This window comes from Chelon labrosus, assembly GCF_963514085.1.
Source record: "Chelon labrosus genome assembly, chromosome: 5".
Classification (NCBI taxonomy): domain Eukaryota; kingdom Metazoa; phylum Chordata; class Actinopteri; order Mugiliformes; family Mugilidae; genus Chelon; species Chelon labrosus.
This window is the reverse complement of record NC_140341.1, coordinates 2,992,735-3,011,578: the sequence shown is the minus strand read 5'-3', so window position 1 is coordinate 3,011,578 and position 18,844 is coordinate 2,992,735. Positions and strand designations below refer to the sequence as shown.

Genomic DNA, 18,844 nt, shown 5'->3' with positions numbered 1-18,844 from the left:
TCTGATGTTAAGGGGATGGGTGGGAGTTTTAAAAATCAAATGCATGTCACAGGTTTGGTTTTTTGTTTTTTGCATGAGAAATGTGCCTGCTTTTGAGCTAAGGGGGGGGGGGGGGGGGGGGGGTGTAATGGGAGTAGAAAACATCCAGCCCAAATAGAGGCTGTTGGGTTTCAGATGTATTTTATTAAAGACTGCTGTTACATAAAAACCTAAACCAGGATTAACTACCCTACAACAATAAAGAAGTGTTGTTTTGTACGATCGCTGAGTCTTGTGCTTGTGTTGGGAACCAGACAGCCTCAGTTTGTCCAGAACTAGAGGATGTTCTGAGCAGAATATTTAAAGCCCGTCACCAATGAACCATCGTGGGAAGCGCTACTGGCCGATAACGTCTCTCTGAAGCCACTTTAAGAACTTTGAATCTTTTCTGTGGTTCAATAAGAGGTAAAAATACAAATAATGTGAGTTTTCACCATAAGTTACTCAGGAATACTGAACAGAGGTAATTAATCTAACTATTCAGGTGGAATATTAGAAAAAGATCTGTGGCCAATCAAAACATTACTGTTAAAAGACAGAAACATGGGACAAGAGTTGCTGTGAAAATTCTGAATAATTAAATATAGTGCTCAACAGTCACTTTGCTAAATTAATATTCAAAATTAAGTTGGATTTTAACCTCTGCTACCTTTAACAGATCAACAGAGGATAGAGTTTCTGCAGGGCTCATTATATTAAATTTAACAGGTTTTTTTAAGAGAAATTATAATATTAAATAAAGGCTATACATATTTTATAGTAAAATTATGAAACAAAATGACTCTACGTGCTTTTAATTTACTGATATTACATTTTGTGTTCATAGCTGTGCACAACAACAGCTGTAATAGCCTATTTGCTAATTAAACAACACCTCTGGACTGAGTTAAAATGATTTAAATTGGTGGCTTTATACATTTAAATTATTTAATTTAGTCTCTAATCAACTCCCGCTCGTTTTGTCTTTAATCTTAAACATAAAGTTCTGTTTTTTATCGTTTGTCGTATGTTTTTGTTAAGTTTTATGAGCGCTAACTTGTATGCGTTTACAGGAAGTCCGACAGACGCGCATTGCATTGTGGGTAGGAACAGCTCCAGCCAATGAAATCGTTTGCGTGCTAGCGGTTTAGCCTGTAAGCTAGCAACTTTTCAAACTTCTTAAGTAGCCCAGCGCCAACCGAATAATTAATTTAACGGTTAACTTTCCTGATAAACAAATAATTCACATTAACGACATAAACATGCACATTAATCGAAATGATAGGCTTAAGCATTAAGAAGTATTCAGGCACGAAGGACCTAGCTAACATGGCTAACGAACTTATCTAAACGCTTCTGCTCCGAAATAATAAAAACTCTTGACTTACCGTTTGGTTGCCGGCTTCAGCGCGACTTTTAAGATTAATAAAACTTAAAACAAATGAAAAAAAAAAAAATCTTTAAATGTATCCATGGAGTTAAAAACAACAAGACGCGACCTGATGAATCCATTCGGTCCATCCTCACTCACTCAAAGTCAAACATGGCGCCTGTTTTCTTCTTCGACGCAGGAATTGAATGTAGATTAGCGCCAGTGCTGGACAAGTGTTGACGTACTTATGAGGACAGCACGTTCAACTGCAATTTTAAACAGCACTGTATTAAATTAAAACATGTTATATACATATTTTAAAAACAAAACAAAACAAAAAAAATCCTATTTATGGTCATACCACCAGAAAAATTAAGTAAGTATAGAAACTCTCCACAGATATTTGTCAGTGGGAAGTACTCTACCATATATAGCCTATATACGGTAGAGTTGATTTCATATAAAATTATTCCTATATAATATAGGAATAATTTTATATGAAATCAATTATAAATAAATATTATTAAATACATTTAAATTAAATGGCAGTCAACTTTAACCTAAATTTACCAAAACAAAAACATCAAAATTATAATTACATTGAAGCTTCCGTTCTGACAGAACTCCACAATCAGAACCTGCTGTATTTCAATCGACAGTGCATCAGCCGTAACATTATGACCACCTGTGCTGCGGTATCCTCCACTGAGACGTTAGCAGCAGATCGTAAACTAATTTAAGTTTGAAAAACAAAAAGGGGCTCCAGGACAGATGCTTGTGGAACGCCATGCTGGATTTTTGTTTGGTTTGAAGTGTAGTTAAACATCCCACAGATCCTGGATTGGATGGACCCACTGACCGGTGCCATTTTAGCCCTCTATCAGTGGTCATAATGTTACAGTGGATCAGATTTTAACTACCAACTACCGCCTCTAGAACACTTTTGAAACATCTGCAGAAGCCTCGACGAAGCAACCACCGTCTTCAGCTTTGATGCAACAGAGAAATGAGACTCACACACAGAGGGATCCTTCTTCAGGTCTGCATATATTTTCAATGGTAACATTCATTCTATCAGAGCTTCAGTAAAGTTTGAAATGTCAGGGAAAAACACTCTAGAAATATCCTGATGGGAGAAGAAATTATATAACAGAGGGGTGAGACAACAATGGAGCACTTGATTCTGCTGCTGTGGATGCACTCAGTGCCTCACCCTCCACGGGCCCTGCCTCAAATTGTTCCTTCTTTTATTTATTTTATTTTTTTTTTTGGAAAGAAACCCAGGAGCTCAGGAATTTAAACCTTTTTTTGACAAAACACACACACGCACACATAAGGGAGGGCTGCAGATGATGAACAGAGAGGTGTGAGGATACATGCGTCCTCGTATCTCTTTGTGTTACACACGGCGTGTTAATTAATAACGGGGCAGGTCACAGGAAGCGCCATCAAACTCCATTTCCCATTGGGATTATAAGGACGCTGGACAGAGCTATCACCTCCACAGACCATGATCAGAGCAGACTCGTCGTGGTTCGGAGGGAACGAATGAAAAAAGAAAAAAAAAAAAACACACGAGGGTGAGGGAGAAAATAAAAATCCAAAAATATATATATTTATGTTCATATTTATATATATTTATATATTTACGAGGTATGTATCCACAAAAAAAGAAAAAAGAAAACACCCAAAATTTCAAAATAGGCAGTCTGTGTCCTTTTGTTTTCTCCAAATGTGTCCTTGCTTTGCGACGCCTTAAGGAAACATTTAATATTAATAGTAATATTAATTAAGAATTAAAAAACAAAAAATATATAACTGGGAAGCTTTGCTGTCCAACAGCCCCGCTCCTGTAGTCGGTTCTCTGAGACCAGAATCCAAGAGTCCAAGAGCACCAAAGTGGCGCTGGTGTCAGGCCTCTGCACTCAAAAAAAACAAAAAAACAACTAAGATCCAAAATCTCAAATCAAAACGTCCCAAAAGGATTCACTTCAAGAAAAAAAACAAGTGAAAGCCTCCTAACCGCTGATTTCCCCAACGACCACAGGTTCAGGTGAGTTTAAGAGGTGCAGGTGGCAGAGGGAGGTGAAGGGAGGTCCGCCACAGGTCCAAAGAAAAGGTGTCTTTGTGCAACGAAACGAGCCTCAAGATCAAAAACCAAAACAAGAAACAGAAGATCCGAAAGGCAGGCGAGCTCCCGGCAACTGTTAGTCCGGCTGGCAGTTGAGGATGGCTGCCCACTGTAGTCACGCCAGGTACTGCTGCATCGCCGTCTTCGCCCTGGGACGTAAACACACACAGGATGAGCCCACCCTGCTCTGATGTTGAATCAGCACATGAGGAGGTCGTGTTTTTACCTGTCACTGAGGTTGGGGTCAGACGCCTGGGTCAGTTTGTGCAGGACGTCCACGAAGCCCATCTCCCTCAGCTTGTCCTGACGCTCCTGAGAACCTGATGATGAAGCAGAGAGGAAGAGTCAAACATCTACTACATCTACAGGGACTGCTCCTCTGGTGTCTTGTATGTCTGTCCCATAGACTGTAGAAAAGTGGACGCCATGACGGCTCCTCTAAAGTGAAGCCAAAGCAAGTAGAGCTCCCCCTGGTGGCTGGCTGCAGTATAGGTCATATAAGCTCCGCCCCCTCCATGTTAGTGGGTGGGACTTGGGTTTTCTAAGGATGGTTTCTGTCATTTTAGGTTGTTAATATAAAGATCGACACAAGTGACTGGTTTAAAGTCCAGGTGTGAACACTGATCTGGTGTCAGTCCACATGTGGAGGTGGTCTGGGACACATGTGACCTCCTTACTTTGGTAGTGTGAACACACAATGAGTCCTGGGTCACATTAAAGACCACCTACTCAACAGGGCTGATCTGAGGAAGAGGAGTTTAACTCATTCATTCAACCACTAGTAGAAATGATCACATGAATCAGTGACGTCTGTTCATTAGTAATGAGATCTCCAGAGCTGGCTGGGGAAGCGTGTGGAGACACATTTAAATACCAGGTGTGAATGAATCTCATTTTAATGTGAAGTCTGTTTACAACACAAGCTTTAGAACGATGTTCTTCATCCTTGTCAAGAACCTCAGCTCCTCCTCACGTCTCCTCCTTACCGTCCTCCTCGTTCCAGATGAGGTTTGAGATGCAGAAGGTGGCGGCGAGCTGCAGCTTCACATTTGAGTGCCCCTGTGAAAGGAGTAAGAAAATACAAAGAAAGAGAACAAGAACAAACATCACTTGGTCTGAAGTAAACAAATAAAACACAGGATGATGATGATGATGATGATGATGATGTTTCAGCATCTAACGTTTGATCTGAGCTGAAGACAGCAGCTAAAACAACAAACACACAGTACCATGTAGTATTTGATTTTCTGGAGCATGTCGTCATTGGTCATGATGAGCTCCTTGGCTGTGTTGCCGTCGGCGATGTTGGCTAGGATGCACAGCGTCTGACAGATAATAAAAGTGTTGCATTAGTGCTGTTGAATACGTGGAGTCAGATACCACAACACCATCAGAGGGATGAGTTTATTAAAATATAAGTAAATACTCTTCCAACTCAAATCGCTCTTAATTTGAATGATCTGATATCGATTCATAAAAACCTCTGATTGATTCTTAAAATAAATCAGCATCCTCTCCAGATCGGTGACGTCTGGGATCAAATCAGGACCTGGTGACTATGACCCGACATCCAGGTGAACTGATCACATGAGCTCACCTGCTCTTTGACCTCTACGCTGTGCTCTGCCTCCAGGATGAGGGTCACCGCCTGCATGATCTGCTTCCCGTGGGAGCTCATGATCTGGTCGATGTGCTGAAACAAGACAGAATCAGAGAATCAGTTTTCACGCTGCACAACTCGTTCTGGGTCAGGTGTGTTCATATCTACAGATTTAGGGTGATGTACAGATTTCTATCTTTCTAGACGTGATAAAAGCTCTGATGAGACCTCAGACTGAGACACAGTCTATCTATGACCTAACACTGACGGTCTAACCCTGATACCTTTTAATAACCTCAGACACTAAGACAGAGCTCGTCTCTGAGGACATTTACAAGAAGAACAGAACTCCTCATCATCCTCAATCTCTTCCCAATTCTACTTTTTCATCTCCTCTCTTTTTTTAATTATTTTTCTCCTCCTCCTCCTACTTGACGTTCACCACCTTCCTCCTTTTGATAAAATGGTAACTGGGGGTTCAGTGTCTTGCTCAAGGACACTTCAGGATGTAGCTCATTCTGGGACTGAACCACTAACCCTCTGGTTTGTGGAGAAACCACTCTACCTACTGAGCCACAGCTGCCCCACTCTCCTCCTCCTCCTTCATTTTCTTTGTTCCTTCTTCTTCTCCTTCCAACTATAGAACATCACCTCCTGCTGTACTTAGAGGTTACCAGTATTCCTCATAATCTATGACTAGTAATCAGACTACATCAAAACCCAGACAGCGTTTATGTAAACGCTTAAATTTCACATCGCAAGCTGAAGGAACAGGAAGCAAGTATTTAGTCACAGGATTTACAGAAAGTTAAAGGGGAACTACTGTTTTTTTACAACCTGGACCTTATTTCTATCATAAAATACCATCGTTTACTCACCCATATAACTTTGGGTTCATTTGGAGTCGTTCAGGAGATATTTAGATCAGCGTATATCCATATAGTGGGAGTGAATGGGGCACCGAAACGCAGCCTCTAAATAACACATTATCTGCCACGAAACTCGTTCATTTTACCAATATTTTGTTATGATACGCTAGTGCTATTCCCTGTTGAGTCCAGAGTTATGTGTTAACATCATCCGGGTTTTGTAGATTGACCTACAGACCCCTGTTTACCAGTAATTTGCTGCTGCTATGGTTCGTCCACAACCTCAGAATCGGAAAAAAATATTCAGCCATGTTGCTAATAACTAGCAGCAGCAGATTACAGGAAGAGTTTCTAGCCACATGCCATCCGCCTGCTCAACTCTGAGCCTTAAATGGACTTAAATATCACTGCACTTTATTCATGTAGCTGCTAAATACTGTAAATTTATGTACATATACAACTACCCCCCCTCTAAGTTTACACTTGAGTCTTACAGTCTATATTTTTATTTTATTTTATTTCTCTCGGTGTACATTACACTTATATTGCTTACCTTACCCTAACAATACATTTCACTGTGCATTGTACTATGTATAACTGTGCATGTGACAAATAAAACCTATCTATCTAAACAAGCCGACTGTCGCAGGTGTGTGCACCGCTCAGAGATGACATCATCCAGGTCAGAAAACAACATCTGGGGTCTGTAGATTGAACTCGGTGATGATAACAGGTAACTCCGGACTCAACGGGGAATAGCACTAGCGTACGATAACAAACTATTGGTGAAATGAACGAGTTTCGCGGCAGATAATGCGTTATTTAGAGGCTGCGTCTCGGTGCCCCATTCACTCCTGTTATATAGATATACGCTGATCTAATTATCTCCTGAACAAGTGCAAATGAAACAAAAGTGATAATGGTGAGTAAACGATTGTATTTTATGCCAGAAATAAGGTCAAGGTTGTAAAAAACAGTAGTTCCCCTTTAATCTGCAAATATTCTGTTAGTAGAAATACAATCTCTGATGACAGTTTCTTTAATGTGAATATATTTGGGTTTTATACTATCTGTTAATCAAGAACAGAACCTGTAGAAGAATCATAGTCAGGTTTATTATTGTATATTATATTTGTATTGATGGTTGTGTTTCTCACCGGGCGCGTCGACAGCAGATTACGCAGCAGACCGAGCGTCTTCATCAACACGTTGGCATCGGGGTCGGACAGCAGGCGGAACAACTGCTCTGTGCCCAAACACCGAACTATCTCCACCTTCACCTTCTGATCCGCCTGGAACGCCATGTTCTGAAAACAGACGCACACACGAGGAGGTGTTAGACTCGGGCGTTGTACCTGGAAGGATGAGTCACGGCTTTATATAGATATCACACTGAACGAGAGAGAACAGGGAAGAAGAAGAAGGTAAACATCCAGAGGCGTCAAAATCAAATTATAAAATCTGTGATCATTCCAGGATTTTAGTGATCAGATAAAAACCTTCAAATGTAATAAATGTCAATAAATGAAACGTCTTCTTACCATCAGGGCCCAGATCCCGTTAACTCTCAGTGCAGGACTGTCACTCTGAGTCAGACTGCATAGTAATTCAATCACTCCTGACTCCAGGATGGGCTGCAAACACACAACCAACTCATGTCACAACAATATCAACAATCAAACCATTTATATATAACATGTTGTTGTCTTGATCAGACTTGGTATTTACATGTGTCCTGATTGATCCTCGCGCCTTAATTCTTACCAGAATCAGAGTTTAGTAATACACCATCTAGTTAGAGCAGAAAACTCTTCTCTATCTGACTGGCCTCAAGCAGAATACTCCACTCTACCCTGCTGGCCTCAGGCAGAATACTCTACTCTGCCCAGCTGGCCTCAGGCAGAATACTCCACTCTGCCCAGCTGGCCTCAAGCAGAATACTCCACTCTGCCCAGCTGGCCTCAGGCAGAATAATCTACTCTACCCAGCTGGCCTCAAGCAGAATACTCCACTCTGCCCAGCTGGCCTCAAGGAGAATACTCCACTCTGCCCAGCTGGCCTCAGGCAGAATATTCTACTCTGCCCAGCTGGCCTCAGGCAGAATAATCTACTCTACCCAGCTGGCCTCAAGCAGAATACTCTACTCCAACCGGTTGGCCTCAAGCAGAATACTCTACTCCAACCGGTTGGCCTCAAGCACAATATTTTACTCAAACTGACTGGACTCAAGCAGCATACTCTACCCTGCTGGCCTCAAGCAGAATACTCTACTCTGCCCAGCTGGCCTCAAGCAGAATACTTTACTCTAACTGACTGGCCTCAAGCAGAATACTTTACTCTAACTGACTGGCCTCAAGCAGAATACTTTACTCTAACTGACTGGCCTCAGGCAGAATACTCTACTCTGCCCAGCTGGCCTCAGTAGAATATTCTACTCTACCCGGCTGGCCTCAAGCAGAATACTTTACTCTACCTGACTGGCCTCAGGCAGAATACTCTACTCTGCCTAGCTGGCCTCAGGCAGAATACTCCACTCTGCCCAGCTGACCTCAAGCAGAATACTCTACTCTGCCCAGCTGGCCTCAAGCAGAATACTCCACTCTGCCCGGCTGGCCTCAAGCAGAATACTCCACTCTGCCCGGCTGGCCTCAAGCAGAATACTTTACCCGGCTGGCCTCCAACAGAATACTCTACCCGGGTTACACACAGGGTACTTTGTGTATTCTGAAACAGCTGTACATAGTGACAACTGTTTGTACAATATTCCACTATGCCCAAAATCATGTCTGTGTTTTTTTATACAGAGTGAGAAATTGTGATCTAAACTCAAGTGGTGGCTTGTGACTCATTTTATTGCCAGGTCTGAACATGGTCTGCGTCCAACACTTTCTGTCTTGAGAGATAAATGCTCCACTATGTTCACCAGTTTATCTGTCTCTCTGCTGTGTACATTGGGTTTATAAAACAACAGCTGAGGCTAAAAATACTGATACTGTTTGAGAGCAGTGGTTGAATCTTAATAGTGAAGTTACTGAGAAACAAGCTGAAAATCTCTAAATTATCCATGAAGACGAGTGGAGCTTCACGCTGCTTTAATGGCATTCAGCCTTATCTGTTTATGTAACAGTGTGTTCCTGAACGTACCTCTTTGCTGGGAGAGAACTCCAACAGTAGATTGCATAGTGTGGATGAAGCCATGACCAGGACTTCGTCTGGAGCGTTCTGCAACAGCTATAGACAAAAAAACAAAAAAAAACAAATACATTTATCTATAGTGCTTTAGAGGAATGTCATGATTGTATACACTCGCTGCCAAAGGCTGTGGCACACCAAGCCGAAGGCTGGCCATTGCCTTGTGTCAAGAATCTGTGACCCTAATTTGTCTATGTAGCGCTTCCTAACTCCCAGCTAATAGTAACTTTTCCCGTTTCGTATTTTGAATGATGTATTCCCGGCTGGCCTCAAGCAGAATACTCTACTCAAACCGGCCGGCCTCAAGCAGAATACTCTACCCAGCTGGCCTGAAGCAGAGTACTCTAATCCAGCAACCTCAATCAGAATACTCTACCCTGCTGGCCTCAAGCAGTATACCCTTCTCCAACTGTCCGGCCTCAAGCAGAATAATCTACTCAAACTCAAACCGGCCGGCCTCAAGCAAAATATTCTATTCTACCCAGCTGGCCTCAAGCAGAATACTCTACTCAAATCGGGCGGCCTCAAGCAGAATACTCTACCCAGCTGGCCTCAAGCAGAATACTCTACCCAGAGTACTCTACTTTAACCCAGCGACCTCAATCAGAATACTCTACTCTAAATGGCTGGCCTCAAGCACAGTACTCTTCTCTACCTGACCGACCTCAAGCAGATGGGTTCAAAGTAAAAGAGCTAGTAAAAGTCCACCAACCTTCATGAGGGGTTTCCAAACGGCGTGATCGTGAAAGCTTGTCCTCAGCTGCTGCACAGATCGCGAAAGACTGTGTAGACACCTGGACAAAAAAAAAACAACAACAAAATAAATATGATCAGATACACAAATGCAGACTTTAATAGTTTATAGTAGAAATTCAACACGCTATATTTTTATTAATTCATTTTAATAATTGATTTTAAAACCCAGAGTCATCCTAAGTGTGTAACATATCGTCTTAGCTAAGATTTTAATTGAGTAATTTAAAGAGATTTAGACTGAATGACTGAAGGTGTCGTACCTGACGGCCGCCAAACGAACTTTAATGCTTGATTCTGATAGGCCGCTGACTATCCTGTCCATCATGTTCTCCGTCTCTGTGATCTGAGGGAGAAAAAAAAAATAGAAGAAGAACGAGGAGATGGGTCATATAACGAACACGTGAACTCACAATTTAATATGTGCAAATGAAAGCTACCAGGAAATACTAACAAACCTTTTTGCGAATGTCCTCGTCGTTGGAGCCTAGAGAGGCGTAAAGTTTGAAGGCTGCTTGTCTCAGCTCGTGTGCGTGTTTCAGGTCATGGTCCAGCTGCAAACGACAGGAAAACGAACAAAGAGTTTTATATGGAACAAATGTGAATCAGGATCTTAGACTTGCTTAGACCCAATGTCCCAATGTTTTAATATCAAATGGACTCTCTCTTAAATGACTCCTTTGAGGTTTTAAATGATGCTGCATTTAATACAGACAATAATATTCCTTATTAATCACAAGAATGCAGCCTCATCTTATCACCTACATCAGAACGGATGTAGACGTAGGTGGTGGTGTAAACCTTTAACTATCTGATCTCTAATAACCACGTAAACTTGTTGCTGGAATAAATCCATTCTCTCTGAGCATGTCTGCTCCACGTAAACATCAGGTGAGGAGTTTATTGGAGGGACAGAAACATGGAGGTAGAAAAACAAGATGAACCAAGATGGAATCCATGTGGACAGAGACGACGGAGACGTGGAGACATCCTGGTCGTCTTCTAAGACTCTAGACATTGAGGACTGGAGATAAAGATGGAGGAGGAAACACTCCTTCTTCCACTCCTCTTCCTGATTTTTCATCTTGATCATTTTCTTCTCCTGAATCAAATCAGTTGGTAAAGTTGGGAAACAACTTCCTCTTTCTTCTCGTCCTCCCTCATCTTTGTATTCTTATTGTCTTTCTTTTTCTTCTCCTCCCACTTCTTCTTGTCATTCTTCTTTCTCTTCTTTTTCTTGTACTCCTCCTCCGTGTCATCTTCCTCCTCCTAATTCATCTTCTCCTTTGTTGTCGTCGTCTCTTCTTCCATTTTCCTCCTCCTTTCTCTTCATCTTCTCCTCCACCTCCTCCTCCTTTTTAATTTCCTCCTTGTCCTCCTTATTTGTCTTCTCCTCCTTCTCCTATGTCGTCGGCTCCTTCTCCTCATCCTCCACCCCCCTTTTCTTCATCTCCTTCTTCGTCGTCTCCTCCTCCTCCTGTCCTATTTCCAGTAGATGACTGATGTTTTGATGAAAACACATCTATCTGATCAGGTCATTTCATCTCATCTCCATGGTAACAGCTCCTCTCTGACCACAATCATTAATCAGACCGGAGACATATTGTCCATTTCTGTTTTGACCAGCCCAGACCCTCTGACCCACCCTCTTGATGTCCGTGATGGCCGACACGGAGCTGGGGTACTTGAAGTAGTCGGCCAGCATGGCCACCAGGTGGTCGGTGGTGCTGGCGATCCTCTGCAGCTCCACGTCGGGCTCCATCAGGTAGGCCAGCGTCTCTGCGCCCTCCACCCGCTCCTCCAGCAGATGCTCTTTACTGCACATCCTCACGAGGCACGGCAGCGTCTGGACCAACAGGAAGTCGAGTTAAAAGAAAGAAGAGCCACTCGTACAGCACCGTAAGAACTGTAACCACGTAATGACTGACCTTGAGAACTATGCAGCTGTCGTCTGTCCTGATGGCACCTGCTCGACACATGTAGGTTAGACTGGGACACGAGGACAAGAGGTCACAGTTAAAGAGGGAGGACGGGCATTATTAATGAGGCTACAATAATAAATGAAGGGTGACTGGGTCTCTCACCATTTGGCTGCTGTTAGCTGCATTTCAACGGGTTGATCCCTTTGCATCATTTTGACAAATACCTGAGAGAGCAGCTCGCCGTCCACCAGCACTGAGGACAAAACAGAGGAGAACGTGAGAGGAGACATGAGACGAGACGAGGAGACAGGAGAAGAAAAGGAGAGAAAAAGAGAGATGAGACCGGAAAATAAATGAAACGAGACAGAAAGAACAAAGACAATAAAAAGGACACGAGAAAAGATGATGGAGACCAGATGAGACCAGTAAAGAATGAGATGAGACGAAAAGAGAAGAGAGACGAGACAAGACCAAGAAAGAGAACAGAGACAAGAAATGAGAGACGAGATGAGACGAGAAGAGACAAGATTAGAAGAGACCGGAAAAGAAATAAGACAAGATAAGAAATTAGACGATACGAGACGAGAGCTGAGAAAAGAAAGAGTCAAAAATAAGACGGAGACAAGAAGAGAACAGAGACAGATGTCAAGAAAAGAGAGTAAAAGAAAAACTAGACGAGAAGACAGGGACGAGACGGAAACACAAACAAGAACAGGGACGAGGCAAGAGATGAAAGGAGACAAAGAGGGACGAGAGGAGAAGACGTCCTCACCATTCACTAGTGTCGTGGAGACCTGAGTGTTCTCGTAGGCCAGGACAGAGAAACACTTTAGCGCCTGCATCCGGACCTGGAGACGACATTCAGAGGTTACTGAGGGTCACGTCTACTTCCTGGTTGATCATGTGACCTCTGAGGGAGACACCTTACCTTATAGGAGGGTGAGATGAGCAGAGGAGCGATGTTCTGGATGGCACCGTGGTTAAAAAGAACCGTCTGGTGGTCTGGAGTCTGGAGACGACAAAAACATCCAGTCAGAAACAAATATCTGTGTCGGGCTGAGAGTGTGACGGAGTCCACCGACAAATACTAGCAAGTAATACCAGGAAATACTAACAAATACCAACAAATACCAGCAAATAATACCAGGAAATACTAACAAATACCAACAAATACCAGCAAATAATACCAGGAAATACTAACAACTACCAACAAATACTAACAAATACCAGCAAATAATACCAGGAAATACTAACAACTACCAACAAATACTAACAAATACCAGCAAATAATACCAGGAAATACTAACAACTACCAGCAAATACTAACAAATACCAGCAAATAATACCAACAAATACTAACAAATACTAACAAATACCAACAAATACCAGGAAATACTAACAAATACCAGCAAATACTAACAAATACCAGCAAATAATACCAGGAAATACTAACAAATACCAGCAAATAATACCAGGAAATACTAACAAATACCAGCAAATAATACCAGGAAATACTAACAAATACCAGCAAATAATACCAACAAATACTAACAAATACCAGGAAATACTAACAAATACCAGCAAATACTAACAAATACCAGCAAGTAATACCAGGAAATACTAACAAATACCAACCAATACCAGGAAATACCATCTAATACCAACAAATACTAGGATATACTAACAAATACTAGGAAATACCAACTAATACTAAAAAATACTAACAAATACCAACACCTACCAACAAATATTGTCAACAAATACTAGGAAACACCAACAAATACTTGGAAATACTAACAAATACCAGGAAATAATACCAGGAAATACCAACAACTACCAACAAATACCAGGAAATACTAACTAATACTAGGACATACTAACAAATACTAGGAAATATCAACTAATACTAAAAAATACTAACAAATAACAACAACTACCAACAAATATTGTCAACAAATACTAGGAAACATCAACAAATACTTGGAAATACTAACAAATACCAGGAAATAATACCAGGAATTACCAACAACTACCAGGAAATACTAACTAATACTAGGATATACTAACAAATACTAGGAAATACTAACTAATACTAGGAAATACTAACAAATACTAACAAATATTTTCAATTACCAACAACCAATACCAGAAAATACTGATAACTACCCACTAATACCAGCAAATAAGGGACAAATATTAACAACAAATAACGACGACTGATACTAGCCAATACCAACTAATACCAGCACATATTACCAACAACTACCAACAAAAATGCAGACAAATACCACCAGCAAATACCAGCAAATACCAGCAAATACCTTACAACAGTGGGAGAAGATCTGAGTGATGTACTCCTGGGTTCTCTGAGAGTTGCTCAGTAGAGACATTAGATGAGGAATCACAGTGGGGTCCTGAAAAAGACAAAAGAGACGAGATGAGAAGAGTCGAAAAGAATAAGACACAACTCAAGTTTTTGACTTGTCAGAGTCTGTTAGATCTGTTTTCTGGTACATTTTCCCCGAAGAAAAGAAGCTGCCTAATAATTGTGCACACCTCATTACACAAATGCACATTATGACGTTAAAGACCACCTACTGTATAGAGCAGCTGCACAGGTGTGACAGGACTGATGAAAACCGTTCGGAGACACCGAAGACAAGCTTCGATGAAGATCAGGTCTGGAGACAGGAGACCTTCAAACACAGAACAGGAGAGTCGTTGACTGACCGTGTCTCCATCAGTATTTATACACAACCAGTGTTGGTTGGTTTGTTGGTCCTGACCTTGGAGGAGGGCAGGGATGATGTGACAGTCCACCAGAGACTTGATGTTGTTCTCGGTTCCCATGGCGAGGCTGCCCAGCACCACAGCGCACTCTGTCCTCAGCTCCAGGCTGGACGAGCTCTGCTGGAGGAGGTACAGCAACCTGGAACCAGAGTTAGTCCGGCATTCACAGAATCAGCAACCGGCGTCTCATTAAATGTTCTACATCAGAGAGTAAAGGGTTAAAAAGTGGATTTAACTGTAGTCATTTAGAGATAAAACATTTGTCTCTAGACTCCTCCTCGTCAACCTCTTCTTCGTCCTCCTCGTTTCAATGATTCTTGGTCCATGATCCTGTCTCTGGTTCTTCTACTTCCTCAGTCCACTGTTGACCCCCCTCCTCCCCCATTCCTTCTAATCTTCTTCTTCCTCTTCGTCCTCCACCTCCTATTCTTCCTACTCCTAGTTCTCTTCTTCCTCCTTCTCAGTCCGTGACCCTGTCTCTGGTTCTTCTCCATCCTTGGACCACTTTGGACTGCTTCCCCGTCCTCCTCTTCTTCCTCCTACTCTTCTTCCTCTTCCTTCCTTCTCGTCCTCCTTCCTCAGATCACTGTTGATCGGTACTGACCACTCAGTCAGTCGTCTAGACCTCACATCGTTCGGTTCTCATTAATGTCTCTCAAATCCTTTTCCTGCATCAACTCTGAGAACAAACTGTGCGCTTCTAACCTGTAGGTGGTCATTATGTTATGGCTGATTGGTGCATACACGATAGAAAAAAATATATATATTTATATAGGTGACGTATGGAAACAACCATGGTTTTGTGATACAGTGATGCCACAGCGTAATGTTCTAGAGACGGAGAGGAAGCTGAGAAACCAGCGTCTTCACGTCAGAGCAGCTGGATGAATTTATTAGAAGTCAAACTGAGGAAAAGAGAAAGGTGAGCAGAGACGTACCTGGGTACAGCGCCGAGGACGATCAGGTTGGCTTTCTGCTTGTTGTTTCCTATGACGGCGTTCTTCATGTCACTGTGGGAGCACACATATGGACACACACACACACACACACACGAGTCTCGTTAGCAAACACAAATGCACGAGCATAAGGTGAGATTAAGAGGTGACATGAACGGCACGTTATGTTCCAGCAAAGATGCATTTCACACAGAGGTGATATTAGAGACTCAGAGACCTGTGAGGCCATGTGCACGATCAGCTGATGAATTACAAAGAGCTGACAGCTTCTAGAGAATGTTAACAAGAAGCAGATGCACCACATGGAAGCAGCCTGTTAATTTATAGCCGTTGTATTGCCCCCCCTCCCCAAACGCTGCCTCGTTCTGCTTCTGCGAGTGGCCCAGATGATATTGAATAGCAGCTGAGCGAAGCTGGTGGAAAAGTACAGCTGGCTGCAGCGGGGCAGTCCGGTCGGTCAGGTGCTCGGCCAGCGGAGCGGCACGAGTCGTAACCAGAGCAGGTCTCCTCAGAGGTTAAAAATAACGACGCAACAGTCAAATGCTTTTTAAAAGAGACAGAGGGATGAAAGCATGTAAACACAAAGGTCAGCTAACAATAATGTTTATGGAGAAAAATACATTCTGATTTAACAGTCCTGCAAAGGTAGTAACTCAACCTGCTGATCATTGTGGAGGACGTTGTTTGCGTTGCTGTTAAACTGGATTTGGAGACGTGATAAATATTCTGGAACAAGCTGTGAAGTCTCTCTCTCACTGAAACATTTAAGACAATAACACAAGTTATTATTTATTTACTCATTCATCTTCACCCTGACGTTAGCTGTGCATTTATATCTGATATTTAGTCTAAACCTCTGACTAGCTAAAACGTCAAAACACGTGTCGGTTCAGTCGTTCTACAAACCACAGGCTCCACAACGAAAACAGATGAGTCAACGGCTCTCGCAGTTACTTGAAGCTCGTACTGAATACCATTTATTACACAACTCTTATATTAGAATTAAAGCTGATAAAGTTCTAGGATTAATTATGAAAGTTCCTGGAAATCATCCTCTTGTTTAGGGGACACATTTTTTTTTAAAAGTCACTGATGAAGACTGATTTTGACGGCTCAAACCTTCATGAAGAAAAGATTTCATGCAGGACTGTTGTATAAGAATGCACTCACTAGTGTACCTAATAAACTGGCAAGGTAGTGTCTTTATTTACCTGTATTAACAAAGACTTTTCTTCGCTCTCACTGAGTAAGAGAGACGTTAGAGCTTGTTTTAAAACATGTGTCACCCTCCTAAGTCATGACGACGGCCTCCAAGATGAAAACACAACTGAGTCAACGTCTCTCTCAGTTATTTAAGACCAAAGCTGAACACCAGAACCTTCATGAAGACTAGATTTAATGCAGGACTGTTATATTAGAATGTATTTACTAGCGTATGTGATGACCCGTGTAGTGAGTGCACATCAAACCCTGCTGGACTTACATGACTCCCTGCAGCACTTTCTGTGGGTCGGGGTCGAACAGTCTGTCAACATAATGGCGACTGGTTGCAGTGACTTCCTGTGAGGACAAATTAAACACACACACTTTCACATTTGAGCCACTATGCTAAAAACGTATTAAAAGATTTCAGCACACACAGCTGAGAGAACCGGTCTAATTATGTATCGGCTTAATTTCTAGGGGAGAAAAGCAGCTAAATATTATCATAAAACATCATTAAACACACGTTTTCTTGGCTAAGCCTTCTACTTTCTTGCAGATATTCACAGATACTCATGCACGGTGAAACATACAGCGGCGCCCTCCATGCCAGGACCCTTTAAAGGCTTTATAATCTGTGTTTATGCTGCATGTGCCACCAGAAAACTGCGCTTATATCGCTGCAGCTTTAACCAGAAGTTTCCACACGACCCCAGAGGAGTAAAGGTCCGCCAGCAGACTACACACACTGATACCACTGACCTCTGCTGCCAGCACACAACTGCCAAGGTGTTCAGATCACACCGTACCTGCATTAATGTGACTTCACATATTTATTTAGGAAGCCAAATTCAATGCACATTAATTAATTCTATTAAACAGACTGAACCCTAGATATTTGTCTTTTAAAATATAAACATGGCTCAAATAAAACATAATATCAAACACAAAGTCCATTTTCTGCCTGTTCCTAATGTTGGGGGCGTTTCACTCTTGCTAACCTGTTTTCAGAACTAATGTTACGTTAACTTTAGCTTAAGTTACACCTGGCAGACATTTACACCTGCTGCAATAAATATCTGTCAAGTTACTAATTAGTAGACACACCTGGGTTATGTTATTTAATCAAAAACTCCTCAAAATGTTGGAAACCGGTGAATTAACTAAGTTAGCTTAGCTAGCTTAGCCGTTTGCTAGCGGTTTGCTAACGTTCCGTGGAGCGTTAGCTAGCTTGCTGTCGTAAATAACAAACTGTAATAATTCAAAGCAAATTATGTTTGAAGACTAGTTTCCCGCTTTGTGTTTTGCATTTTTAATCGCCTTTTACAATAGTGGCGGCGGCGCTGTCACTCTTAGCAGTTAGCTGCTAACTCATTCCGAGTGACACTGACAGCTACGTCGTTCGTTTGATTTGGTTTCCTTCTCACACCGGCGGGGCGATCGGGCACACGTCGCGCGTTCGTCAGCCTGTTCCCGCCCGCCCGGACGATGCGAGCACATAAATCGTTCTCACCAACAGCTACGTAGGCGGTTCGCTACACGGCTACATGTTGAAAAGCCTTCAAGTTAGCTCCCAGGCTAACAGAAGACCGGAGCCCTGACACTTTGACAGCTCCTAGCTTCACATGACTGACCAGATGATATTAGCCACTCACTGCCGGGGTTAGCATTCTGTGAAAGTGGCAGCGCTACATGAATGAATGAAGGGGACACTCACAGATAGCACGCTGATGCGGAGAGGGGCCTCCAACAAGCACGCCATCTCTCTTCCCCCGATCGAGCGCCCCAATCGGCGCAGCACTTTCCAAACACTCCGCCCCCCAGAGCAGCTGTGAGCGGCCTTTAAAAAGTAACTGCGGCCCGATCACACAACTCCCCGCTGGCCTTTATTATAAAAACAAATGAGTATTATTCTCTCTGAGCTCGGCTCCAGTCTCCAGCAGCAGATACACAACAGAAAACAACACCGCTAACTTGGCGAGCTGTCAGACAGACCATGGATTTGTCATTTAAGTAAATGTTGTTTATGAATGTGACG

General features: G+C 42.4%; 1 protein-coding gene across 1 annotated transcript; it reads right to left on the bottom strand.

Annotated features, from left to right (window-relative positions):
* Window positions 1-2,425: 2,425 nt before the first annotated feature.
* On the bottom strand, window positions 2,426-18,791 carry armc8 (armadillo repeat containing 8). Its single transcript, XM_084544767.1, has 22 exons — window positions 18,524-18,791; window positions 17,087-17,163; window positions 15,586-15,657; window positions 14,644-14,786; window positions 14,456-14,553; window positions 14,179-14,271; window positions 12,786-12,866; window positions 12,630-12,705; window positions 12,020-12,110; window positions 11,864-11,924; window positions 11,581-11,781; window positions 10,394-10,489; window positions 10,199-10,281; window positions 9,895-9,976; window positions 9,135-9,221; window positions 7,532-7,624; window positions 7,148-7,297; window positions 5,119-5,214; window positions 4,751-4,846; window positions 4,508-4,580; window positions 3,748-3,841; window positions 2,426-3,670 (listed from the first exon to the last, which is right to left on the bottom strand). Exons 1-22 carry the CDS (start codon window positions 18,566-18,568, stop codon window positions 3,637-3,639), a joined length of 2,022 nt encoding a protein of 673 aa, XP_084400893.1. The 5' UTR covers window positions 18,569-18,791; the 3' UTR covers window positions 2,426-3,636.
* Between the last annotated feature and the right edge of the window lie 53 nt (window positions 18,792-18,844).